This window comes from Zootoca vivipara, chromosome 9 (genome assembly GCF_965207765.1).
Source record: "Zootoca vivipara chromosome 9, rZooViv2.hap1.1, whole genome shotgun sequence".
NCBI lineage: Eukaryota > Metazoa > Chordata > Lepidosauria > Squamata > Lacertidae > Zootoca > Zootoca vivipara.
The window spans coordinates 11,865,565-11,891,928 of record NC_142592.1 but is presented as its reverse complement, the minus strand read 5'-3'; the positions used below and the strand labels follow the sequence as shown (position 1 = coordinate 11,891,928).

General features: G+C 45.0%; 1 protein-coding gene across 2 annotated transcripts; it reads left to right on the top strand.

The window, feature by feature from the left end:
• The first annotated feature begins 43 nt into the window (after positions 1–43).
• Positions 44–26,364, top strand: ALG12 (ALG12 alpha-1,6-mannosyltransferase). 2 transcript variants are annotated; one of them, XM_060279554.2, is made up of 10 exons: positions 44–906; positions 6,801–6,982; positions 8,171–8,303; positions 9,208–9,381; positions 10,266–10,460; positions 11,242–11,345; positions 14,991–15,214; positions 15,846–16,015; positions 17,931–18,006; positions 24,498–26,364. In XM_060279554.2, exons 1-10 carry the CDS (start codon positions 777–779, stop codon positions 24,733–24,735), a joined length of 1,626 nt encoding a protein of 541 aa, XP_060135537.2. In that variant the 5' UTR covers positions 44–776; the 3' UTR covers positions 24,736–26,364. The 2 variants fall into 2 exon arrangements, with proteins under 2 accessions (XP_060135537.2, XP_060135538.2); XM_060279555.2 differs by lacking the exon at positions 10,266–10,460 and having other exon boundaries at positions 767–906.

Genomic DNA, 26,364 nt, shown 5'->3' with positions numbered 1-26,364 from the left:
CGTGGTCCAATCGGCGCCCGCCACGCTCCGAGAGACGTAATGAGAAAGCCCCACGTGTAGAAGAGGCGGGAGGGAAGCGGGGAAGGCGGGGAAGAAAGGGAAAACGCACGGGCTGGGCCGTAGAGTTAAAAATGGCAAGACGAGCGCGTAGCTTCGATATTCTGGGTTCCTTTAGATCAGCCACCCCCAAACCCGGCTCTCCAGCTGCTTTGGACTACAACTCCCATCAACCCTAGCTAATAGGACCAGTGGTTAGGGATCATGGGAATTGTAGTCCAAAAAAATCTGAAGGGCCGAAGGTTGGGGAAGCTTGGGTTACAGTGTGGTGCTGATAATGCAAAGGTCAAGGGCTGCCATACGTCCTGGAAATCGCCTTGGAAAATAACCTGGAAAAGTTCCAAAACCCCAAAACCCTTCTAGCTTTTACTAAAAAAAAAGCTCAATAGCTTTGGTTCCCCTAGAAATAACAACAACAACAAACAACAACAACAACAACAACAACAGCTCCACAACTCCGTCCTGATTTTCACCCTAGGCTTGTTCCCCCCAAAAGCTCAACAACTTTTAGGTTTTTACTTTTTTGAAATATGGCAACCCTACCAAGGTTGCATCTTCTATCCCCCTATGGAACAGATGCCTCTTCCTGCATTGCACGGGATTGGACTATGTACTAGAGACGATCCTCTGGTTCCCTTTCCGCTTGCTCCATTCAAGCGCTTAAATGCGCCTTATCAAAGGGATCCATTGCAGGCGCTTTGCTTTTGCCAGTCTCTAAGATGGCTGGGATGCGAGCACAGCGCTCGTACTTCCGCAGGCGCTTCGGTCAGCTGACGCGTTCGGATCTGAAGCGGATCACGTGCTCCACGGACTGCCCTTGTCTGGAGAGGCCACGTGGGTGCCTTGCGGGTAAGTCCAGTTTCCTCCTTAGTCCGGATCGGGCAGGATTTCTCATCCTTCCGTCGGATGGGCTTGGCGGGCTTGATCTCGAAGGGAAGGGGGGAGGAATGGAGAGCAGAAGCGGAAATAAACCGGGAGAAGAGTTGGATCAAATATCCGATACCCTTTTAAAATGTGTGGGGTTTTATGGGTGGTGGTGGAACAGAAGCGGAAGTATACCGGGAGAGGAGTCGAATCAAAGATCCGATGCCCTTTTAATTGGGCTGCTGCTTCGATTATGTGTTTTGTGGTTTTATATTTTGATTTTATTCTGTGCACCGCCCTGCGCCCTCTGGGTTTACAAATGCAATAAATAACAATTAAAAAATCGGATTCTTTGGAGGGCGTCGTTGATTTGTCGCAACGGTGCTAGTTGCAATCGAAATATGCCCTCTGGGTTTCAAGGATCGCCCGCCTCAATCCAGAGTGGGGTGGCATGTTTGGAACATAATAATGCGTGCTTCGCCAGGGAGGCAAGAAAGTTCAAATGCCACTGCAAGAAAGGCTAAATGGATGTAGCCAAGTGTGTGTGTTGGGAGCAGGTATTATGCATGACGAAGGTATAGGCACGCTAAATGTCTTGTATAAATGAGGCAGATATCCTATAGTGCCTATAATGCTGCTTTTCCAGCTGTTTCTAACAATGGAGGGAGTTTAATATTAACATTTATACCCCACACATCTGGCTGAGTTTCCCCAGCCACTCTGGGCGGCTCCCAATTGAGTATTAAAAACAATACAGTGGTACCTCGGGTTACAGACGCTTCAGGTTACTTTTAAAAATAGGATAGCTGCTTATTTCCTTGACATCTGATGAGAGGGCGTTCCACAGGGCGGGTGCCACTACTGAGAAGGCCCTCTGTCTGGTTCCCTGTAACCTCACTTCTCACAATGAGGGAACCGCCAGAAGGCCCTTGGTGCTGGACCTCAATGTCTGGGCTGAATGATGGGGGTGGAGACGCTCCTTCAGGTATACTGGACCGAGGCCGTTTAGGGCTTTAAAGGTCAGCACCAACACTTTGAATTGGGCTCAGAAACATACTGGGAGCCAATGCAGATCTCTCGGGACCGGTGTTATATGGTCCCGGCGGCCACTCCCAGTCACCAGTCTAGCTGCCGCATTCTGGATTATTTGCTGTTTCCAAGTTATGTGCTGAGTACAAGGTACGGATAATAGCAACAACAACAGTAATAATAATAATAATAATAACTTTTAAATTGATATCCTGCCCATCTTGCTGGGCTTCCCCAGACACTGGCCGGTTTACAAACATACATAAAAGCAAAACATAGCATCAAACACTAAAAAACAAAATCTCCTATACGAGCAACAAACCAATAAATCAATAGAGCAACAACCTCTGATTGGTTCTCCCCTTTATTGATTTACCCTATATATGTATTTATTACACCATTTGCTGTAATCAGTGCAGTTTGACCCTCCTCTCTCCCAGCCTCCAGTGTAGGAAGGTGGATCTCTAGCAAAGCTGTCCCGTTAGCAGGAGCCCGCCAGTGTGCCAAGAGTTAGTTGGCTTCCTCCAGTTGTCTGCTTTCACCTTGCCACAGTGCAGATGCCCATGTTTTGCTGACTGCATCTCTGTAGGGCAGAAGTTTTCAACCTTTTTGAGTCCACAGCTCCCTTGACCAGCTACATTCTTTCTGCGGCAACGCTGTGGGGCTCAGGAGCCCAGTTATGTCACCCCTTGCCAGCAAAGCTGGTAGCCTCTCACCCTTTTTCGAACAACCTCCCTTGTGGAGTGTTCCCTCAGCCTCCTCTCCCCTCTCCTCAGGAGTCCTCCAGGCAGCCACTGTCACCGTCCCTAGTTTCTGAGCTCCCCCCCCCTGCCCCAAAGAGAGGTGCCTCCTCACACTGCCCCACAGGGGCCTGAGACTCGCCTGTCCATTCCCAACAGCAAGGGCTGGCAGACTGACTGGCTGGGCTCCCTCGCCCGCTTGCTTACTCCAAGGCTGCCTCAGTTTCTGGCAACCAGCAGCCCCTGCCCAGCCATAGCTGCCAAGTCTTCTGTTTTTCGCGGGAAACCCCCGGATTTAAATATCCCGAATTGAAAAATGTCCCGTAAATCCCACGGATTTGCAGCTTCTGCCGGCGCCGGCGGCCATGTCCCGGCTCCCGGCTGGCTGCTCGCTCACTTGGCTTCAGAAATCGCCTCTGCACATGCCCGAGCATGCGCAGAAGCGATTTCTGGTGCCCAGACATGTGGACACGGGCAGCCCGGCACCGGAAGTCACTTCTGCGCATGTCTGGACATGCATACAAGCGACTTCCGGTGCCACGCCGCCGCTGATCCCTTATTTTTGTGTCCAGAAGTTGACGCCTATGTGCCCAGCTCCAGAGGCACCATTCGCCTGCGGAGCTTGTAGCCAGGACAACAAACACCCCCACCAGCCTTTGGGAGGCAGAGATGCAAGAGGGCATCAGAGGAGAGAGGGGAGGAAAGAGGAACAGAGGCCAGTGTTGCCCTTGGCACCCCTGACCATCATTCAAGGCACCCCAGGGTCCCACTGCACACTTGTTGAAAGCCACTGGCTTAGGAAAATGGCCAGAAAGGGATAGTGATCTATAAAAATAGGCATGCGGTAGAGGCACCCCTGACCGTCATTCAAGGAGGCACCCCAGGGTGCCACGGCACACTGGTTGAAAACCAGTGCCATAGGGAAAGGCAAGGGGTGAACTGTACAAATCCATCTTGCACTCGATTCGTGCCTGACTGGTTCGTGTTGGACCATTAGGACTTGGTAAGGGCAAAAAGCAAAACAAAGCAATCAACAAAACACTCCAGTAAAAATCGATGTGCATTGATTTTTCCTGGCTTTGTTGTCAAGCGGCTGTTTGGCAAGGCTGTGTGCCCTGTTCAAAGAACCTCTGCTGTATTTCATATTCCAACCCCCTTTTATCTGCTGCCGTTTGAGAACAACAACAACAAACACTTTGGCTGAATTAATGATCCTTCTAAAAAGAAAAAGAAAAGGAATTAACTCATGGTGAAATACTCTGTGTAAACTACAGTGGTACCTCGGTTTATGAACGCAATTGGTTCCGGAAGTCTTTCCCATTGAAAGTAATGGAAAGTGGATTAATCCGTTCCAGGCGGGTCCGTGGAGTACTCAACCTGAAGCGTACTTAACCTGAAGCATGGGTGTAATCCAGGGGTCCCCAGACTTACCGCGCAGTGGGCCGGTGCCCGCCGCGCCGACTGCGTGGCGGGCCGGAGGGCAGGGGAGTGCGCGCGCAGCGGGCCGGAGGGCGGGGGAGTGCGCGCCCGTGCGCGTGCGCACACGCACACGGGCGGGGAAAAAATCGCCGAAAATCGCTTGTGCGCATGCGTATGGGCCTCCCCCGACCCGGAAGTGCATCGGAAATGACCTCTTCTGGGTCGGGAGAGGCCCATACGCATGCGCAAAATGGATTTTCGGCGATTTTTTGCCGATTTTTCTGATCGTCGCCGTGCCGCGCGCCGTAAGAGCGGGCGGCGGCAGCGGGCGGCGGGGGTCGTCGCGGGCCGGATTGGGAGGCCGATTGGGCCGCATCCGGCCCGGGGGCCGTAGTTTGGGGACCCCTGGTGTAATCGGTTCCAGAAGTCTGTTCATAAACTGAAGCGTTCATAAACTGAGGCGAACTTTCCCATTGAAAGCAATGGAAAGTGAATTAATCCGTTCCAGATGGGTCTGCGGCGTTCGTAAACCGAAAATTCGTAAACCGAGGTGTTCATAAACTGAGGTTCCACTGTAAGCATCTGTGTTGCTTGTTATGGGAAATTTGTGTTGAGCAAGGGTTAAGAATGTTGTTTTGGGGTATATTTGTTCTAATAGCACTTGTGGCAAAGGCACTGTGAAATTCTTTGACTTCATGCCATGTTCCAAGCAGAAGTACCACCTTTTCCTATTTCTTTCTATTATTACTATTTTTTTTCCTACCCTTTCTTTTTCTTCTTTCTTACACTTTTCTTTTTTCCTTTGATAAGATACGTAGATTAATGTTTTAGTTTGGGGGGGGGGGGGAGGAGAGGATATTTGACATTAAGTTCTATATTTTTCTTTAATGAAATTTATTCCAAAACAAGCAAGCAAGCAAACAAACAAACAAACCACAAGGCAACTGACCCGGCTTATAGTGTAACACTTTGACAATCAAATTCCAACACTTACTGGACCCATGCATTTAGGGGGTCTAGCACCCACAAACTCATAACAATACCTTCTATCCAGATAACTAGAGAGGGAACAGAAATTGATAAGCTCAACATACTTGCAATGTGAAGCTGTGCTGGTTTAGAACAGCTTGGTGCTCAAAACAGCATCATGGTTATTCTTTGTGCCTATGGTGTTTGGCTCTGCAGAGAGATGCTGATTTGTCTTTTAACTTTTTCCTTTCTTTGAAATATTTTTTATTTGCTTTTACAAGCGTAGAGTTATAACCATACCAAATACATATCCATTCAGGCGAAACTCGGGAAATTATAATATTGTCGAAAAGTGCATTTATTTCAGTAATGCAACTTATTATTTTTTATTTTTCTTTTAATTTTTACAAATGCTTTCTTTTGGAAATTCCACAGTAATAAAACAAATAGTTACAATAATACAAAAATAAGCATCGCTATTACATTTCATTAATTACATTCCATTCATAATTGACCCGCCTAATGACAAATAATTACAATTACAACAAATAAAGGCTTGACATATCTTGTTTCGCATGTCATGCATCTATCACATATACGGTATTGGTTTCACCTTTTAAGTTGTGTTACTGAAATAAATGCACTTTTTGACATTATTCTAATTTTCCGAGTTTCACCTGTATTTAGAGATTTATCTGAATCTCCAGACTCCCCCACCGCCCCTCCATTGGGTTCTATTGTCAACCTTTTCAACTGCATATTATTTCATAATCCATATTTTTTATCTCTCCAGATTGTCCAGAAAGTTTGTTATTGCATACATAAAAAGTCTTTCCTGTTCCTTTGGGATGTCGGTACCTACAATTCCTAATAAAAAAGCTTCTGGGTTTCTTTTTAAATAAAGGTTATTTCAAACATTTTTTCAATTCATTATAGGTCATTTCCCAGAATGCTTTTATTACCTTACATGGCCATCACATATGATAGAAGGTGCCTTCTTTTTCTTTACATTTCCAGCAGGTATTTGTACCTGTCTTATACATTTTTGCTAACTTAAAGGTACAGTCATACCTCTGGTTACGTTTGCTGCGGGCTGCTTATTTTCAGCTTAAGAATGCGGCGGACCCGGAAGTGTTTACTTCGCTTCGCACATGCACACAAGCGCTCTATTGGCGCTTCGCGCATGCGCAGAAGCACCGCTCCAGATATGTACTTTTCGGGTGAGAACCACCTTGGAATGGATCAAGTATGTATCCAGAAGTGCCACTGTAAAGGTAAAGGGACCCCTGTTAAGTCCAGTCGCGGACGACTGTGGGGTTGCGGCGCTTATCTCGCTCTATAGGCCGAGGGAGCCGCCGTTTGTCCGCAGACAGCTTCTGGGTCATGTGGCCAGCATGACTAAGCCGCTTCTGGTGAACCAGAGCAGCACATGGAAACGCCGTTTACCTTCCTGCCAGAGCAGTACCTATTTATCTACTTGCACATTGACATGCTTTTGAACTGCTAGGTTGGCAGGAGCTGGGACCGAGCAACGGGAGCTCACCCCATCGCGGGGATTCAAACCGCCGACCTTCTGATTGGCAAGCCCTAGGCTCAGTGGTTTAGACCACAGCATCACCCGTGTCCCTTTTTGCTAACTTTGCTAAAAAAAAAAGTCAAATACCACCGGTACATCATTTTCATGTCTTCTCACTTTCAATCTCACACTATAATCATGCGCAGGGGGATGTTTTGTATCCGGCATGGCTGAGAAGAGATCTACAGGAGGACAGCAGTTTCTGCTGCTGTTGATCATCTCTGTGGCCTTCGTGCACCTAGCTGTCTGCCCGTTTGCAAAAGTGGAAGAGAGCTTCAATCTTCAGGCCACCCACGACATCCTTTGCCACAAACTGGACTTTGACAAGGTGAACGGGATGATCCTCAGGGAGGGTCCTGCTTCCAAAACCTTCCTCCGTTTACGATTGGTGTCCTGCTGACTTGCTAGGTTCATGGGACGAAACCAAGCAGAGGTTTTAACCCTTTCCGTTTTTAGCCTCTGGGTTTCGATGAACGTGGTAGAATGGAAACAAACACCCAATGCTTGAGGGAGTCGAGAGAGGAGCACCATTATGTTTGTTTCTCTTAGGGTGAGATTTGAGATTAAGCACTTAATTCTCAACCCATGATCAGAGGCATGGATGAGAAAAGAAGCCATATTTATGCCCCTCGAGAGAGGAAAATGTTTTATCAATTTATTATTATTTGACTCACTGCGTGGATGACGATGTAAAGGCTGATCCACAGAAGCCAAAATATTTGGATTGAATTCAGTACCAAGTCTTATCCCCACATATGTATAGATGGGAATTGGAGTCTAGCAACACCTGGAGGGCATGGTTGCCTTACCAATATTTTATATACCGTACTTTTCCTTCTATAAGACGCCCCCAATGTATAAGACATTCCCTATTTTAGGGGACTAAAATTTATGTAAATGGGGGAGATTGCCCAAAGTTCTTGGGCTTTTTTTTGCAGAGGGTTGCACAGAGTTGTTGAGCTTTTTTGGGGGGGGGAGGGGAATTACCAAGGGTTGTTGAGCTTTTTTTAGGGGGGGTGCCGAAAATTGCTCACCTACATGCGCTGCTAATTCCGCCTCCCGTCTGTCCCCTCGCAGACAGAAGCTGCAAATCGCCTGCCAAAGTTGCCGCAGCATCGGCCAATCAGCACCACCCATTGACGCAGCAACCAATAACATGCGCAATAGTTACTGACAGCCGCGGCAGCAACCAATCAAACGTCCACCCTATGCACTGCCCATGTATAAGACGGCCACAACTTTTTAAGCATGATTTCTTAGGGGGAAATACATAGTCTTATACAGGGATCTCGTGGGGAAGTGTACTGTATTAGGCGAATTGCTGCTTCGGGATTAGACTACTCGTCTTTTTAAGTACCTCCACAAATACCAGCAGGGCTACTCTGGAGCAAATACTTTGGAGCGTGCATCCCCGTTTATGCAGACCCACCGAATTTAGAACGACCATTGTCATTTATTTATTATTTGCAACATTTGTCGGCTACCTTTCTATAGCCTCTTTGTTTTTAAATGACAGTATGATCATCACGAATTTCCTGGCGTCGTCCCGAGGACGTTCCTTGGCCCGTTGTTTGTTGCGCTGCTTTCCAGCCCAGCCGTCTATGTGCTGTCGCTGCTGCAAATGTCTAAGTTCTACTGCCAGCTGATAGGTATGAGATCTGTTGCTCAAGTCAAGAAAGGCCCTTTTCAGGAGGGAGGGGGGCTCTGTAACAGTCTGCAAACTGTGGATGAGGAAATCATGATCCTGGACTACAACTCCCATCACCCCTTAGCATTGGCCATAATGACTGGAGCTGCTGGGAGTTGTAGTTCAACAACAACAAGTGGCTCGACAATATGAGAACACTTGCAACTTATGCTTACAGACGCAGACTCGGATAAATATGGCAATATTTGGAATGAGTTACACAAAATGCAGTAGACTACAGTCATACCTCGACCTACGAAGACTTCGACTTACGAAGATGACCGCGGAACGGATCGTCTTCGTAAGTCGAGGTACCACTGTATTAATATTTACATAAGTATTAGAATAATATCAAATTCATGCTTACAGGTTAGGATAGTTTTCATATATATTCATATAATATTTTTTCCCCTTTACACATTTTTGTGCCTTTCTATTTCTCTCTCTTTTCTTTTTCTCTCTTTATTTCTTTATAACTGGAAACTCTGAATAATTGAAAACTTGTCAATAAATTATTATTATTATTATTAGTAGTAGTAGTAGTAGTAGTAGTAGTAGTAAAAATAAAAAATTGTGGAGGGCCACAGGTTCCTAACCTCTGCTACAATCTCTAATGCAGTTAGATTGCTAGAGCAAGCACCCCCAAACTGCGGCCCTTCAGATGCTTTGGCATACAACTCCCATGATCCCTAGCTAACAGGACCAGTGGTCAGGGATGATGGGATGGGAATTGTAGTCCAAAACATCTGGAGGGCCGAAGTTTGGGGATGCCTGTGCTAGAGTAATCTTGTGACGCAGCAGTCAATTCTTCCATTTCTACTACAGATAACGTTTTCCCCCCCCACCTTGTTTTTTCCCCATGCAAGTCCGAGGAAGCCTGGGGCTGTGCGTGATTTTTGCCTTGTGGCGATTGCACAAAGAAGTGAGAAAGCAGTTTGGTCCGACCGTCTCCATGATGTTCGGTCTCATAACTGCGACGCAATTCCACCTGATGTTCTACTGCACTCGAACGCTCCCCAACATTTTTGCGCTACCCGCCGGTAAGCAGTTTTACCTGCCGTTGCCTTTAGACTGAAACAACTTGCCACTTGATCAGTAGTTAATCCAGAATGGAAAACGAGCGAGGTCCCAACCAAAGAAGAATGGCAACTTAAGCTGATGGAATATGCGCAGCTTGCGGACCTAACATATACAATAAGAGAACAAAAAGAACATATGTTTAGAGAAGGTTGGAAAATGTTTATTGAATATATGGTGTGTGTGGGGGGAATTGTGTACATTTGAAAAGGTGGGCAGCATTAAGATAAATTCAACAGTGTACTGTAAATAAGTTTTGATGAATGTAATAATGGAATACTGAATGGTCAAGTTCAGGCACGTCCAACTTCCAAGAGACTGCGATCTACTCACAGTATAAAAAGACAGGCTGTGATCTACCCATTGTCATTGCCAGGAGTTGCTCAGCTTTTTTTAGGGGAGGGTTGGCCAAAGTATGCAAAATTAACCACGGAAAGAACACTGGCGTAGGAAGCCGCTCGGGCACCCGGGGCAGCTAACATGACACACACCCGGGGGTGGGGCGTCGCTACGTAGAGCGCATGCGCTGTGTCGCTACGTACGACGTATGCATTGCTATGTACGACACATGCGGCGCTACGTAGTGACACTGCGCATGCGTGCTACGTAGCGGGGTGCAACCGCCGCCGCTTGCACTGCCCCCCAAAAGACGGAGCTGGGAGCGAGCCGCCCCCTCCACTCCCCCTTACTACGCCCCGGGAAAGAGAAGAAATTGATATTTTAAGGTTGTTTAAATGAATGTTTTGAATTGTAAAACAGAAAATTTAATGAGATTTATGGTGTTTTTAAAAAGGAACCCCAAATCTGGCCACACTTTGACAGATTCTTTTGTTTCCTTGTCAACCAGTTCTACTGGCAGTTACGTCCTGGATTCAGCAAAAGCAGCGCTCGTTCATCTGTTTCTCAGCTTTGGCCATTATTGTCTTCAGATCAGAGCTCTGCATATTCCTGGGCCTTATGCTTCTGATAAACCTATTTAATAAAAGGCTCTCCTTTGTGAAAATGCTTTCCTATAGCGTTCCTGCAGGGGCTCTCTGGCTAGGTACCGTAAGTCTTTTTTTTTTTGAGACCCATTTTTGTTGCACATTGCTTTTAGCGTTGATGCGTTTTTGTGAAGAACTGGAGGTTGGCTGTGGGTTATTAGTAGCTATTTTTATTTCTGGTTTTGAACAGCGTTCCGAAATGGCTTCATTAATTTTACGGATTGCTTGACTGGACTCGGAGATCTTTCTAATTACTGTTCTGAAGTATTTTACTGAAATTGTGTTGTTGCTTTATAACGATAAAGGAAACTGCCTCGGGAGAATTGTTTGCTTTGAAAGATTGAAGCTAAAAAGCAACGATGGCCTAGAAATATTTAACAATTAAAAAGCACAGTTGGACTAGTCAATAAATAACCCCCTTTTAAAAACTAAGTCTTAAACACCTAGTATCAAATAGTTTTTTTTAAAATTTTTATATATACAGTATAGTCTCCAAAGATATTTCAAATCACTTCAATCATAGTTTTTTTATACATACATAACTTCTTTTAGACATCCCACCCCTCCTTTCCTATTGTTTATTTTTACTACTCCTTTTTATTAGCTGTTTTAAAACTTATTATCTCAGCCCCAATATCATTCGTTTCTCCAATAATCTGCTGCTTATATTTCAAATCCTGCCTGCGACTTCAACCCAGTGTGAAGGTTTTTATTCAACCGTAATTCAGATTTTGTTTTATGTCTTATCTGGGAAGCAAATCCATTGCTTCAAACTAAAAAAAAGAAAAGAAAAAGTGTTTTCCGTTTTGTTTTTTACTTTGGGATTTTGCTTTCTTTTAGGACTCACCGTAGCCTTGGATTCCATGTTGTGGAGGCAGCTTCTGTGGCCCGAGGGGAAAGTGCTTTGGTATAACACCGTTTTAAATAAAAGTTCCAACTGGGGAGTATCCTTTAATGTGTGGCACAGCATCAGTGAAGTCAGGTATTCTGAGCTGGCATGATCGTCTCAGCTGATGCCCTGTGAGCTTATATATATATATATATATATATATATATATATATATATATATATATGGGCATTGATTGATTGATTGATTGATTGATTGATTTGCACAGCTGACAGTCATAGCAACAGAATACACGCAATATACAATTAAAAACAACATGGATAAAAGAATCAGTCATATGACTATGATTATCGTTTAAAAGGTAGTCCTTAGTCTCATTGCACCCGCGATGAATCTGGCAACTTTTATAAACATATAATCACATTACGTAACATCGTACCCCCTTATTTTATCTCTTTGGCTCAACTGAGCCTAATGACTTCCCTTCCTCCCGTCTGATGGTTTTCAAAATTAAACTTTAAATCTTTACTTTTCGTTTTGTTTCCTGTCCTTGTTATATCATTACCTAAAATACTATATTACTCAACCTGGATAGGTAGCAATTTCATCTTACAGATCTTCAGATAACCCTGCTCGTGATGTTAATTGCCTACAGTTCTCTTTCGAATATAATATAAATTTGTTCCATTCCTTTTGGAATGCTTGGTCTCTCTGGTTCCGGATTCTTCCCGTCAGTTTCGCCAGTTCTGCAAAGTCCATCATTTTCATCTGCCGCTCTTCTCTTGCTGGTAACTCCTATTCTATCCATGATGCCCTGTGAGCTTAAGGCAAATACAGAATTCCCGAAAACATCTGTTGAGAGAACAGTGATAATTCCAAAATATATTTGGTGTAGTCATGAAAGGGGTCTACAGCAGGCACCACCAAACTGCGGCCCTCCAGATGTTTTGGCCTACAACTCCCATGATCCCTACCTAACAGGACCAGTGGTCAGGGAAGATGGGAATTGTAGTCCAAAACATCTGGAGGGCCGAAGTTTGGGGGTGCCTGGTCTACAGCATCAAATGGGCAGGAGATTCCTGTTCCGAAAGTAGAGTTGCCGTACGTCCGAGATTTCCCGGACATATGCGGAACACTGTAGTTGGCAGCAGTGTCTGGGCGGAAATTGGTAAAAAATGTATTATTTTGGAAATTATAGGGACAGAACTGTCTAAATTGTAAAGAAATTTATTTACGTATGCTACTATAGCAGCAAGAATGCTATACAAAAACTTAAGGAATGGATACAAAAACTTATGGAATATGCAGAAATGGCGAAGCTTACCAGAAGAATAAGAATTCAGGATAACAAACTTTTTATAAAAGAATATTTATTGAATATTGACAGATAAATTGCAAACAGATAAAAACATTGGCAGGATTATTGTAATAACCTGCAGTTTCGTAAGAGTATATATTTAAAGTAGATAATTAAATGAATGTGGATATGCAGAATAAAAAATAAATTTAAGGAACCTCAGAAAGAGGGGGAAGGAAGTCAAACTTTGGAATGTTAAATGGATTGTAAAACTAATGAAATGAATAAACTCAGAGTATAAAAACTTTTTTAAAAAGAAGTCGGACACATGACAGGCCATGTCGGCATTGCCAATTTTGCTGATTTCCCATAAAAGTATCTCAGAAACGGCCCCAAAAGCTCAAGAACGTAGGGCAGAACAAAAACAAAGCTCAGCAACTTTGCCCCAAAAAAGCTCAGCAACCTTTCTGTCCGGATTCTCACTGTTTGAAATATGGCAACCCTACCCCCCAAGGGAACAGAGCTTCTATCTAGCAGTATTGCATAATATAACAAAACAAATGGGAAGCTGCAAGAAAATGTTGCAGCGCGGAATGCTTCTCTTCTGGATTTTAGCCGGGGTTCCCTAGAGCCTGCTAATGCCTTCCTCTTAGCAGCAGCACCAGATTTTCTTGTCCTGGGCCACGTAAAGATTTAAACTCAGAATTATAGTTCGTGTAGTGTGGACCTGTTGAACCCAGGAATAGCTCAGTTGGTGGCGCAAGGGACTTTTAATTGTGAGCTTTGAGGCCCATGTTGGGCAAAAGATCCCTGCATTGTAGGGAGTTGGACTAGAGGACTCCTGGGTTCCCTTCCATCTCTACGATTCTATGCAAACTTTGGCCTTTCTCAAAGCTGTGTCATATGGGAATACAGTGGCACTTTGGTTCTCAAACTTAATCCGTTCCGGAAGTCCGTTCCAAAACCAAAGCGTTCCAAAACCAAGGCACGCTTTCCCATAGGAAGTAATGCAAAACGGATTAATCCGTTCCAGACTTCTAAAAACAACCCCTAAAACAGCAACTTTTACTATCTAATGAGACCATTTATCCATAAAATGAAAGCAATCATCAATGTAAGGTAAAGGTTAAGGGACCCCTGACCATTAGGTCTACTTGTGACGGACTCTGGGTTGAGGCGCTCATCTCACGTTTTTAGCCGAGGGAGCCGGCATACAGCTTCCAGGTCAGGTGGCCAGCATGACTAAGCCGCTTCTGGCGAACCAGAGCAGCACACGGAAATGCCGTTTTCCTTCCCGCTTGGAGCGGTACCTATTTATCTACTTGCACTTTGACGTGCTTTTGAACAGCTAGGTTGGCAGGAGCTGGGACCGAGCAACGGGAGCTCACTCTGTTGCAGGGATTCGAACTGCTGACCTTCTGATCAGCAAGCCCTAGGCTCTGTGGTTTAACCCACAGTACTGTGCTATAAAATAAATAAGACAGTATCATGGGCTGTGTCCTGAGTTCGCTAGATGACATCGCAGGAGACCGCTGCCTCAGAAGAGCGAGGGAAATCCTCAGGGACGACTCATACCCTGGCCAGCACCTCTTTAATCTCCTACCTTTGGGCAGGAGTTACAGAAATATAGTCAACCGCACCAACAGGTTAAAGAACAGTTTTAATTCATGGGCTGTTGGGCTGCTGAATGAAAAAAAAAATAGTGGTGCAATTGACTTCTGACAAGCACACAGAGTGCAAACAGGATTGAGTGTATGTGTAGGGGGGAGGGCGGCTCATTTAATTTCACTGCACACAGGTGGTGAAGTGATAAAGAAGGTTTATTATTATTATTATAGATGGTAAAAATTGAAATTAATTGTTTTTCCTACCTACACTGATGATAGTCATTGTTTGGATGGGGGGCTTTTATCCATTTCTGCAGTGACACGATCAATCAATCAGTCAGTAGCTGAACTGGGTTCCCCACAGTCACAAAAACAAATGAACCGAAAAGGCATCAAAAACAAAAAGGCAAAATAAATAGCAAAAACAAAAGCGCCAAACTTAATGCGTTCCGGAAGTCAGTTTGACTTCTGAAATGTTCGAAAACCAAGACGCAGCTTCTGATTGGTGCAGGCGCCCCAGAAGCAATAGCCGACAGCCGCATCTGATGTTCGGCTTCCGAAAAGCGTTCGAAAACGGAACACTTCCGGGTTTCTGGCGTTTGGGAACCAAGGTAGTTGGTTTGTGCATTTATTGACATGCTCCTTCTCTCTCACACACATACATACACATGTCTCCTTTGGAAGAGCCGTGTAAATACATAGTGTTTCTGTATTCCACTAAAATAGAACTTTTGTCTTTATTCAGGGCTTGTGAGTATGTAACATGCTTCATCACTGGAAACATTCCAATAGGCAGTTAAAATAAAAATAAAAATCCTTAACTCTTTTTTTTTGTAGACTTCTCCTTTCCTGTGGTATTTTTATTCAGCCATGCCTCGTGCCCTGGGTTGCAGCATTATATTCATACCACTAGGTGCAGGAGAGAGAAGAACTCGAATATTACTTCTACCCACACTTGGCTTTATTTTCCTGTATTCCTTTCTCCCACACAAAGAACTGCGGTTTATTATATACACTTTCCCAATCTTCAATGTTGTGGCTGCCAAAGGCTGCTCACGAATGTAAGTTGACAGGTTTATTTTAATCCTTTGTTTTATTGCTAATGCATTGCTTCCCAGTTTTAGAATCACTTTGAGTTGCCTCCTTCCATCAAGTGAAATTGACCTGAAGGAAGAAAGATGTGTGAATTTATGTTGGCCTAGAAGCCATTCACATCATCTCTCACTATTTACTCACTGAGCCATCACATCATGCGGTTTCCCCTCCTGTATTTGAGTTGTCACCCACCCCAACATGGGTCTCCCCCCCATATTTGAGTTGGATATATTATGGGAAGACAAGATAAGCCCCCCCCCCCCAATGTGGGTTTTTCCGCCCTGTACAGTCGTACCTTGGAGGTTGAACGGAATCTGTTCCGGAAGTCCATTCGACTTCCAAAACGTTTGCAAACCAAGGCATGGCTTCTGATTGGCTGTAAGAAGCTCCTGCAGCCAATTGGAAGCCCTGTCGGACGTTCGGGTTCCAAAGAATGTTCGCAAACCAAAACACTCACTTCCGGGTTTCGATCATTCGGGAGCCGATTTGTTCAGGAGCCAAGGCATTCGACTTCCAAGGTACGACTGTATTTGATTTGGATATATTACACAAAGACAAGATCAGCCGCTAAGTCTCGTCTCCTTTTTTCCTTTGCAGTCTAAACAACTACAAGAAGTCTTGGTTGTATAAGTTGGCGTCTCTCTTTGTTGCAGTACACCTTCTAGCTAATGCTGTCTACTCGGGAGTATCGCTGTATGTTTCCCACTTCAATTATCCTGGAGGAGTCGCCATGCAGAAACTGCACCAGTTAGTGTCTCCAACGGCAGGTGCGTGAAGCCAAGTCGAAACTTAAGGAAGAGACTTTGGGGCTCGAGTCCCGTGGCAGTCCGTGGGGCATCATTTGTGCATTTGCAGATGCGTAGCTCGGCTTCGGGAAGCTGCTTTGAGGGGGCAGCTCGGAATGGAGAAGCGACCTTCCTATGTTCACCACATACGTCCAAAACACTGCGATGCCACTGCAGCTGGGCGGTGCCAGGTTTTCAACACTGCGATGTATCGCCAGCCAAACGTCATAATATGGCGATGCATTGTGATGCTGAAAAGCTGAAGGAGAAATGAGCTGCATTGTGGCTGGCCCTGCGAGGCAATGTGTCAGGGACTGTGTTGAGGAGGGCTGCACTGAGGAAGAATGGTGGGAGCCACGCTCTCCCCCTGATCCTGAATCTCCCCAGGAGCAGGAGGACAGTATAGAATTAGAAGAGTGGTTTGCAGAGGGGCATAGTTCAGAAGGCAGAAGCTGGGAAATACTGGGTGGGGAACAGCTAGCCGAAGAAACAGTAGAAGAGAGAGAGTTAACAGATTCACAGTCTCTGGATAGCATCCACCCCCCTTCCCCAAAGTCCCGGAGAGCTCAGAAAGTGTCGGATCAGAAAACACAGAGGCTTCAAGCTCAGTTTACAAGACATAAGAATGACGTACATTAATTGGTATGGAGCGAGGAGTGACCTTAATTGGGAGCACTGCCATTCTGGTTAGATGCTTTCTTTTGTCCTTCCCTATGTTTATTAAAGTAGCCAACTGGTAAGAATTCCCTTTCGTCTGATCCGCTCATTTACGGCCATGGGGGAGGAAGCCGATTCCCCAAAGCCTGTCACAATGTGATGAGACCACCTCTGATCCCTCAGCGGGAGTGATGGCAAATTCACACCAGTGCCTCGCGGGGCCTGGCCCGAGGCGGATTGTTCCTCTGCACACGAGTCCCTCCCAACATAGCACACTGAGGGGGAAATGAGCTCTGTCGACTCCGGCACCTTGCGGCTTGTTCCTCGGTGGCATATTGTGGGTGAAGGGTGCTGCCTCTCCTGACTCGGGAGCGGAAGCAGATTCACCTGCGATATACCGCCAGGCAAAGACGCTGTCGCACTCTGGCCCTCAAACCGGTCCTGGGCGATGTATTGATGCATTTCCCAGGCTGAGATACCACTTTGAGGTCACGGCTTCCCCCCAAAGAATTCTGGGAGCTGTCGTTTGTTAAAGGTGCCGAGAGTTGTTAGGAGACCACTGTTGCCCTCCCGGAGCTACAGTTCCCAAAAGTCATAATAGTGCTTAAAATGTATGCTTGAAATGTGGCCAGTGGCTGAGGGAAAGGTTAAGTAGCCACCTATTAATTCCCTGGTTTAAATTCCCTGGGCAGCAGGTAGATTGAGTGGGAGATCTTCGGAGCAGGTCAGCAAAAAACCCTGACTCTCAGTTGCTCATCCAATGTGGTGCTCTCTAAATATCGCTGATCCACCTGATCCAATGGTTAGAGATGATGGGAGTTAGGGTCCAACAACATTTCAGGGGGCAGCACGTTGGTCACTGCCAGCTTCACAGCAGTGGTGACAATAAAATCCCCCCCCCCCCAGAAAATAACATAAAAAAGGTTGAAGAAATAAAGAAAGCTTGGAGGAGAGAGGAAACCGGAAATGGATTTTTGCAGGAAGGGACTCTAAGCTCGATTCTGGTACTGGAAACTAATTCTTTTGCTGGGCTTGTGATCAGAGGTACCATGTTCTTTAATTCCAAGTATATGCCCATGATTTTACACCAGGCTCCAGCTGGCGGACAACACACAGGGTTGTACTAAAAAGTATGTAAATTCTCCCTACCCCAGTGTAGATTAAATTTTACTCCTTCCTTTCAAGCGTTTCTGTCTTGAGCTCCTATTTATTTAGAAGCACTGTTTCGTTCTCTTCTCAGATGTTTCCGTCCATATCGATGCAGCTGCAGCGCAGACAGGAGTGTCTCGGTTTTTAGAAGTCAATTCGCATTGGAAGTAAGATTTTTAAATATATATATATATAATAATAATTTTTATTAGTTTTCCATTACAGTCCGGTAATAGCCTCATTATAACAATACCAACTTATAATACAATTATTAATACCAGTCGTTCAAATGCCATATTATATAATTTGGATAAAGTGGGGGCCCCGCGTGCTAGATTTGATTATTTTCTTTATTTCTGTGTTCCAAAATCTTACTAATTTCTCTTCCTCCCTCTCTCTCCCTAATTTTTATTAAATTTTTATTAAATCCCTGCATATTTTTTAAAAACCAAGCCATTAGTATTCCATTATTACATCCATCAAAAGTTATTTACACTGTTGAATTTATCTTTATGCTGCCTACGTTTTCAAGTGTACACAATTTCCCCCCATATATTCAACAAACCTTTTCCAATATTCTTTAAATGTATGTTGTTCTTGTTCTCTTATTCTATACGTTAGATCCACAAGCTGCGCATATCCCATTAGGTTAAGTTCCCATTCTTCTTTAGTTGGGACCTCGCTCATTTTCCATTTCCTGTGTTCCAAAATCTTATTAATTTCAATTACATTCCGGTCATAATCTCTCATACAACAACTGCAATATTAACAACGTCTATTTGTGTAAACACATTAAATGATTTATAAAATGACAAGTGAGGCACTCAAACTACAGTGGAACCTCGAGTTGTGGACGCAATCCGTCCCGGAGGTACGTCCGCAACTCGAAGCATTCGCATCAAGAAGCGCCACGTCTGTGCGCGGTGCGATTTAGTGCTTCTGTGCATGCGCGAGCTGGGCAAAACCCAGAACTTTCGGGTTGCCACGGGGACGCAACTTGAAAAGACGTAACCTGTAAATATTCAATAAACCATTTCCATTCTTTTGTAAAGTAGTAATAATAATAATAATAATAATAATAATAATAATAATAATAATAAATGTTATCTTGATTTCTTACTCCTCTTAATAAGAACAAGAACTAGGATTCTCTTCTAGATGCAGTTTTGGCTTTTGACGCAATCTCCAGAACATAACCCCTGAGTAAGTTGTGGGCTTGCTATATCGCCAGAGTTCACAAAGGAATTTCCCCTCTTCCCATTAATGGAAATCTTTTCCCCAAACTGGGGAGTGCTTCGCCTTCAGAACTGCCTAAGTTCAATTAAATGGATGTCAGCACGATTAAGATGTGAGAGAGAAGCCTCTGCGGCCTTGGCCCCTTGGCAGGAGGCCGTGTTTCGGCTCCGAGCACCTACATAAACTCAGTGACTCATATAGGCCACCTGAGCTATACCTTTTCATCGCCCTGCCTCCAATCTGCCTCAGGAAAAATGGCTGGCGGCTGATTGTCTCCCTCCGGTGACTGACGGCGAATCAGCTTGACAGACACGCTAACGCGAGGCATGCTCTCTATCATCTTGGCCAAACCAGGATGAAAGGACGGGGCTGAATAATAGTGTTTGGCAGAGCTGGCGTCTTAATGACAGCTTCTTCAGTAGCCGGGGGCAAAGTATTACTCGAGGAGCTGGCCAGGTGTTTGGTTTTCTCCTGCAAGCACCCCATACTTATTGTTTCAATTAGCAGCTAGCTTAGAATCCGTGCAATCTAGGAGGGCGAGAGCACCTGCCCAGTGACGGCCGAGGTTCCTCAAACAAAAAAGTCTGCACACTGTTTTGCACAAGACTTGCATAGTTAGGGATGGAGGCAGGTTATTCTGAGGAGCAGACCTGCCTGTTGCTGTTCTTTTCTGCCGGACCTTCGCCAACCTGGTGCCTCTGAGATGTTATGGGCTGCAGATCCCGTAGTTCAGATAGGCTGAGCATAGGGCTGAAGGCATTAATGGGTGCGATTAACTGGAGCCAGCCAGCCTGGCTCTTCCCATAGCTCTCCGGGTAGCTGTGTGCAGCCTAGCCTTCCACGATGCGAGTGTTGCAGAGCTGATGCACGAGGGTGAAAAAGTAGGGGAACGATCGGAGCAATTTGTCACCCATTGCTAGCGAGGAAGAGACATAAGTAGAACCAGGGGGGCCGTAACAGTTAGAGCGTCAGGCTAGGACCTCGGGAGAGCACGGTTCAAATCCCCAATCAGACATTGAAGCTCTCTAGGTCAATAGGAGTATAGCATCTAGATCAAGGGAAGTAATAGTACCACTGTATTCTGCTCTGGTCAGACCTCACCTGGAGTCCTGTGTCCAGTTCTGGGCACCACAGTTCAAGAAGGATACTGACAAGCTGGAGCGTGTCCAGAAGAGGGCAACCCAAATGGTCAAAGGCCTGCAAACGATCCCTTATGAGGAACGGCTTAGGGAGCTGGGTATGTTTAGCCTGGAGAAGAGAAGGTTAAGGGGTGATATGATAGCCATGTTCAAATATATAAAAGGATGTCATATAGAGGAGGGAGAAAGATTGTTTTCTGCTGCTCCAGAAAAGCGGACACGGAGCAATGGATTCAAACTACAAGAAAGAAGATTCCACCTAAACAAGAGGAGGGAGAAAGTTTGTTTTCTGCTGCTCCAGAAAAGCGGACACGGAGCAATGGATTCAAACTACAAGAAAGAAGATTCCACCTAAACATTAAGAAGAACTTCCTGACAGTAAGAGCTGTTCGGCAGTGGAATTTGCTACCAAGGAGTGTGGTGGAGTCTCCTTCTTTGGAGGTCTTTAAGCAGAGGCTTGACAGGCATATGTCAAGAATGCTTTGATGGTGTTTCCTGCTCAGCAGGGGGGTTGGACTGGATGGCCCTTGTGGTCTCTTCCAACTCTACGATTCTATGATTCTAGGTGACCTTAGGCCAGTTGTCATCTCTCTCTCTCTCTCTCTCTATTTTTTTTATATGAATATTTATTAAGAAAAAAATGGTGAAACAATACAAATTGCCAATAATCAATTGTAGTTCCTCCCTCTCCCACCCTTCCCCATCCTCTCAGGACTTCCCTCAGCTCCCCTCTCTGATTTGTTTATACGTATTATTTTCTGCATGTTAATAAATTGTAGCCAGTGCCATCTTTTAGCCTTACCTGTGACGTGGGTGGCGCTGTGGTCTAAACCACTGAGCCCCTTGGGCTTGCCGATCAGAAGGTCGGCGGTTCGAATCCCCATGACAGAGTGAGCTCCCGTTGCTCTGTCCCAGCTCCTGTCAAACTAGCAGTTCAAAAGCATCGTGCAAGTAAAATTAAATAAATAGGTACCACTGCAGCGAGAAGGTAAACCGTGTTTCCGTGCGCTCTGACTTCCGTCACGGTGTTCCGTTGTGCCAGAAGCGGATTAGTCATACTGGTCACATGACCTGGAAAGCTGTCTGTGGACAAACGCCAGCTCCCTCGGCCTGAAAGCGAGATGAGCACCGCAACCCCATAGTCGCCTTTGACTGGACTTATACACAAGTTTGGTGTATATAAAGTAGCAGCCTCCATTGACCATAAGGCATTGTGTCTAAAACAAGACAGGGCTCAATACTGCGTAGGAATCGCACCCGCTGAACTTGAAATCATTGTCCTAATCTCAGATGCTTTGGGATAGGCCGAGACTGATGGAAGGGAAGTGGTCCTATTTTTTATTCACAAACCCCAAGTCTGATTTAGCATTAAAGGCAGGTTCCAGTTTTTAATTTTTTAAAAAAGAATAAAGACATCAAACGCTCCTTACATCTTGGCCATAGACACAGTTTGCAAATGAGGTAGACTTAATGAGATGTTTACTGGACCAGTATTTTATGTGCACATCATGTTCTCCGTTCCGTCTGGAAAAATGCAGCTAAATAGCCTGAAGCGACCCCAAAGAAACTTATATCAATTTTAATGCCTCTCTCTGGGGCATTGTTAATAGCAAAGGGAAGTACATGTTGTGTAGGATTTGGGGAGGTGAATAAGACGTGCAGCTTTTTGCAATTGGAATAGTGGGCAGGGCTGCATTTACTCGATGCGCACAGGCTTTCTGCCATCGCTATAAGCTGGGCAGCTGTCCCTGTTGCCGCTTCAGCCCCACGGAAAAGGCTTGATGCCCCCTATCACGGGCTCGCCTTGGTGTAGCTCCTTCCACTCTTGGCTGGCAGCCCATTCCGGTCGTGTTTCAATGTGCCATTCTGACCTACGCCCACTTTCTCCTACACAATTGAATCGGGTATTTGTGACATCTATGCTAGATACTCTTTGGGGTAGGTAACAACGGATTTCAACATCTGTAGGTCTGGTGTTGCACCTCCCCTTTCTGCAACAGCTGCCACGATCCTTTATTTATTTAAAAAATAAAGTACAGCGGAACCTCAGTTTAAGTACCCAATTGGTTTCAGAAGTCTGTACTTAACCTGAAGCGTACTTAACCTGAAGCAAACTTTCCCATTGAAAGTAATGGAAAGTCGATTAATCCATTCCAAACGGTCCGCAGAGTACTTAAACTGAAGCGTACTTAACCTGAAGCGAACTTTCCCATTGAAAGTAATGGAAAGTGGATTAATCCGTTCCAGACGGGTCCGCGGAGTACTCAACCTGAAGCGTACTGAACCCGAAGTATGAGTGTAATTGGTTCTGGAAGTCCGTACTTAACCTGAAGCATACTTAACCTGAAGCAAACTTTCCCATTGAAAGTAATGGAAAGTGGATTAATCTGTTCCAGATGGGTCCGCGGAGTACTTAAACTGAAAGTACTCAAACCAAAGCGTACTTAAACCGAGGTATGACTGTATCTGTGCTATTCACTTACAAAACAGTAGGGCAATGAGATAGGCAAAACACCCATGCACTCCCCGCCACTCTTGGCATCAGCCATCGGTTTTCTTCATGCATGCTTGGAGGAAACCAATTACTGAGATCCATTCCGGCCTCGCTTCAGGCTTGGTCATGGCACCATACCTGCCAAGTTCCTGTGGGAGAAATAAGGGACCAGGCCGGAAGTAGCTAGCAGGCCGGAAGTAGCTAGCAGGCCGGAAGTAGCGCTGCCGCCATTTTGGAACTGGGCGGAGCATGCTCAGAAGTGACTTTTGATGCTGCTTTGCCCAGTTCCAAAATGGTCGCCGTGCCAGAAGTCGCGCCGCAGCCATTTTGGAACTGGGCAAAGCAGCATCAAAAGTCACTTCTGAGCATGCGCCGCCCAGTTCCAAAATGGCCGCCGCGCCAGAATAAACTGGGATAAAACAAAAAAATCCATTTTTTCAGCTGGGAACAGCTGGAAAAATGGGGGTTTCCCGGGGAATACGGGATACAGCTATGCATGGCACTCAAACTGCCTTGGCACCCCCTGGGTGGAAGATATTTGTCAGGAAGGAGATGGAGGGAGAACGAATCTGCTCGTTGAGGACTCCTACCCCCAGGGCTGCTTCATTCTGATGGTGCAGATAAAATATCCCGGGTAGAATTATACAGGATGTGGTGCCAAAAACAGTCAAGATCCAAGGATCCCCCCCCCCCCCCAGGCAGGGACCTCCAGATGGTGGAGACGTCATGTGCCATTCTGGTGCCCGGGCATCTTCACTTGGTCGCAAGAGGTCAATATCCAGGTGCAAAATGCACCTGGCAAATTTCAAACGCTGCCCTCCAGATGTTGTTGCCTAGCATTATTATCATTCCTGATCATGACAGCAGAGACTCATGTGAATTACGAGTCTAGCATCACAAGCTGTTTGGCACACAAAAACTTTATTGTTGGGTTTTAAAGTTGGGTATAGTGCAGGTATCGTCGTTGCAGTAGCCCTGGGTCAGCAATCTTTTTTGTGCCTGCAGGCACAATTCAGGTTTTTTGAGTGAGTGCCGTAGGTCGTGGAGGTCGGATCCAGTAGAATTAACCTGAGCTCTGAAAAGCACATAGAGCTGAAAGAGGAAGTGGGAAAGAGTGTCCTTCTTCTAACTTCCTATGAAGGACTTGCTCACAAATTTATTGACAGCTTCACGAATTAGGATAGCTAGGAAGTGGAAGGGGCAAGTAGAATATAAAATAGAAGAATGGCATAAAGAGGTGTGGCATATAACTATTAATGATAAATTAACATATGCCATTCAGGTAAAACGGGGAATATGCAGGAGAAATGATTCTGAGGAGTTGTAGAGGGTGTTTGTACAATGTGTACTGTTAAAACGGAAAGGGGTCAAACTATTGCAAGAGGTGTTGAAATTTTGGGAGGTTGGAGAGTTACAATGGAATGGTCTCGGTGGTGGGGTGCACGTTCTTATTCTTATTTACTTATGATTATTACTTTGTTAAAATAAAATTAAAATTAAAAAAGAATGTTTGAAATGTAAATATAAAATTTAAGAATGAATAGAAGCAAAAAAGGGGACAGCGTGTGAATAGAAGTAGTACCGGTAGTAGAAGTAATAGTAGTAGTAGTAGTAATAGTAGTAGTAGTAGTAATAATAATAATAATAATAATAATAATAATAATAATAATAATGTCTTATTATGCTCCTGCTACTATGCCTTGTTTATTTCCAGACTGGAGCAATGGTCTTATGTTTGAAAAGAAAAGGAAAAAAAATAGCAGTTTCTTATTGTTTGTTCCCTTAACAGGTATGACAAACGGGAAGATCTCATGCCAGGTGACCCACTCATGTTTTCATACACACATATACTTATGGAGATGAACCCTGTTGACTTGTCACATTACGAGAAGACTCACAGAGTGCTGGCGCACATACATGGGACTAATGGGATCGGATTGAATTTTACTGCACTGCCTCCGGTTTCTTTGAACTTGAAATGCAAATTAGTATTGTTGGAAAAGTTTCCCACGTCGGCCGGAACGTAATTTTGCAAACAAGCGTCATGTACGTTGCAAACTGGAACGCAGTGGATGTGGAAGACCGAGAGAACCCCTCTACTCCCCTTTCTTGCGAGAGGATTGCATAGACGTGCATTTATATGTCAATATATATGGCACCAGCTATATGTATTTCCACGCAACTGAAACCCGATACAAAATATATATATATAGTGCCAATGGTCGTTTATTGTGTGTCCCACAAAGATGTCATGCACACTTTGAAACATCTGACAGATGTGTTGTGTTTTTATGTTATTTCTTGTGCGTTTACGTAAATGTGAAAGGCGAAAAACTGTCTGTCCCCCTGTCTCCCTACCTTCCGCAACCGAGTGCTCGGTAAAAACCTTTGTTGTAAGGGACTACAGCAGGCATCCCCAAAGTGCGGCCCTCCAGATGTTTTGGCCTACACCTCCCATGATCCTTAGCTAACAGGACCAGTGGTCGGGGAAGATGGGAATTGTAGTCCAAAACATCTGGAGGGCCAAAGTTTGGGGATGCCTGTGACTACAGCATCTAAAATTTAAATTTGTTCTGGGCTTGCTCTGACTATCTGATTGACTACACGGTGTAGGGAAGCAGGGTTGCCCAAAGTATCTGTTTTTCTGGATGGACACGTCTAGGTGTCACATTTGAATAGCCTCTGCATGCAAGAAATCCAACACGCAGATGCCAAAGCTTGTATGATAAAATCTGTGATGTGACTGTGCTTGATGCTTGTATCTATTGGAGGTGCAAAGGCACAATTCAAACACGACAGCCTTATGTGCTGGGCACAAATACAGGAGTTTTAACGTTCAGTGTGAACCCATTCCCTTTATCCTGTTACCTGTAACATTCCTGAACTAGCTCCCTAGTCTTTTTGCAAGCAGGTGACTGTTGAATGATTGTGTAAAAGTGTCATTATTGTGTCATTGTTTCACTGTACCTTTAAGAGTCAGGAAAGATTTAGTGACTGGGGCTCTGCAGCTGTGGAGCAGCTCGACAGGTGTTGCTGCGAAGTTGATGATGCAGGGTATATCAGGGGTATTGTGTGTTGCCTCTGTGCTGGGCGATTTCCCAGTGTGCTCTTGGTGGGTGGTTTGGTTGTGTGGGTGTTTTGTGTAAGCCTAATTTAATTTCTGTTATTTTTACTTTCTCCCTTAAACCAAGCATTTGTTTAAGTCTTGGTATGACTCTATGTGTAAGTCCCTCAGCCAGTTTCTGCTGATGCAACTCAATTGCTTCTAACCCTAACATGGAGGAGCCCCTCAAAAAAGAAAATCAAGGTAACACCTTCAAGGTGCTAATGAGAGCTATCCAAACAAAAATTAGGAGTAAAATACCACACCACATTTCATAGAAACATCAAATGCTGAGAGTTGGGACAGAGGATCATCTGCTTTGACCCCCCCTGCAATACAGGAGTATGCAGCTGCCCCAGACAGAGATCGAACCTGCAACCTTGGCGTCATCGCCACCATGCTCTCCCCAACTGAGCTGGGATTTTTGTGTGCGTGTTTTAATCACTGTAACTAATTTTGCTAATTCTGGCTGCAAAATGCAAAGCCTCATTAATCCGTCGTCTCAGCAAAGCCACCTTTTAATAAAGCCAACATTTTTCCTTGCTTGTTTTAA

Excerpts from the sequence above, each read along its gene's own strand:
- ALG12 (XM_060279554.2), top strand. The coding sequence starts at position 777 with ATGGCTGGGATGCGAGCACAGCGCTCGTACTTCCGCAGGCGCTTCGGT. Across the intron at positions 6,983-8,170 it reads ACAAACTGGACTTTGACAAG|TATGATCATCACGAATTTCC; the intron begins GTGAACGGGATG and ends TTTAAATGACAG. Across the intron at positions 16,016-17,930 it reads GTTAGTGTCTCCAACGGCAG|ATGTTTCCGTCCATATCGAT; the intron begins GTGCGTGAAGCC and ends TTCTCTTCTCAG.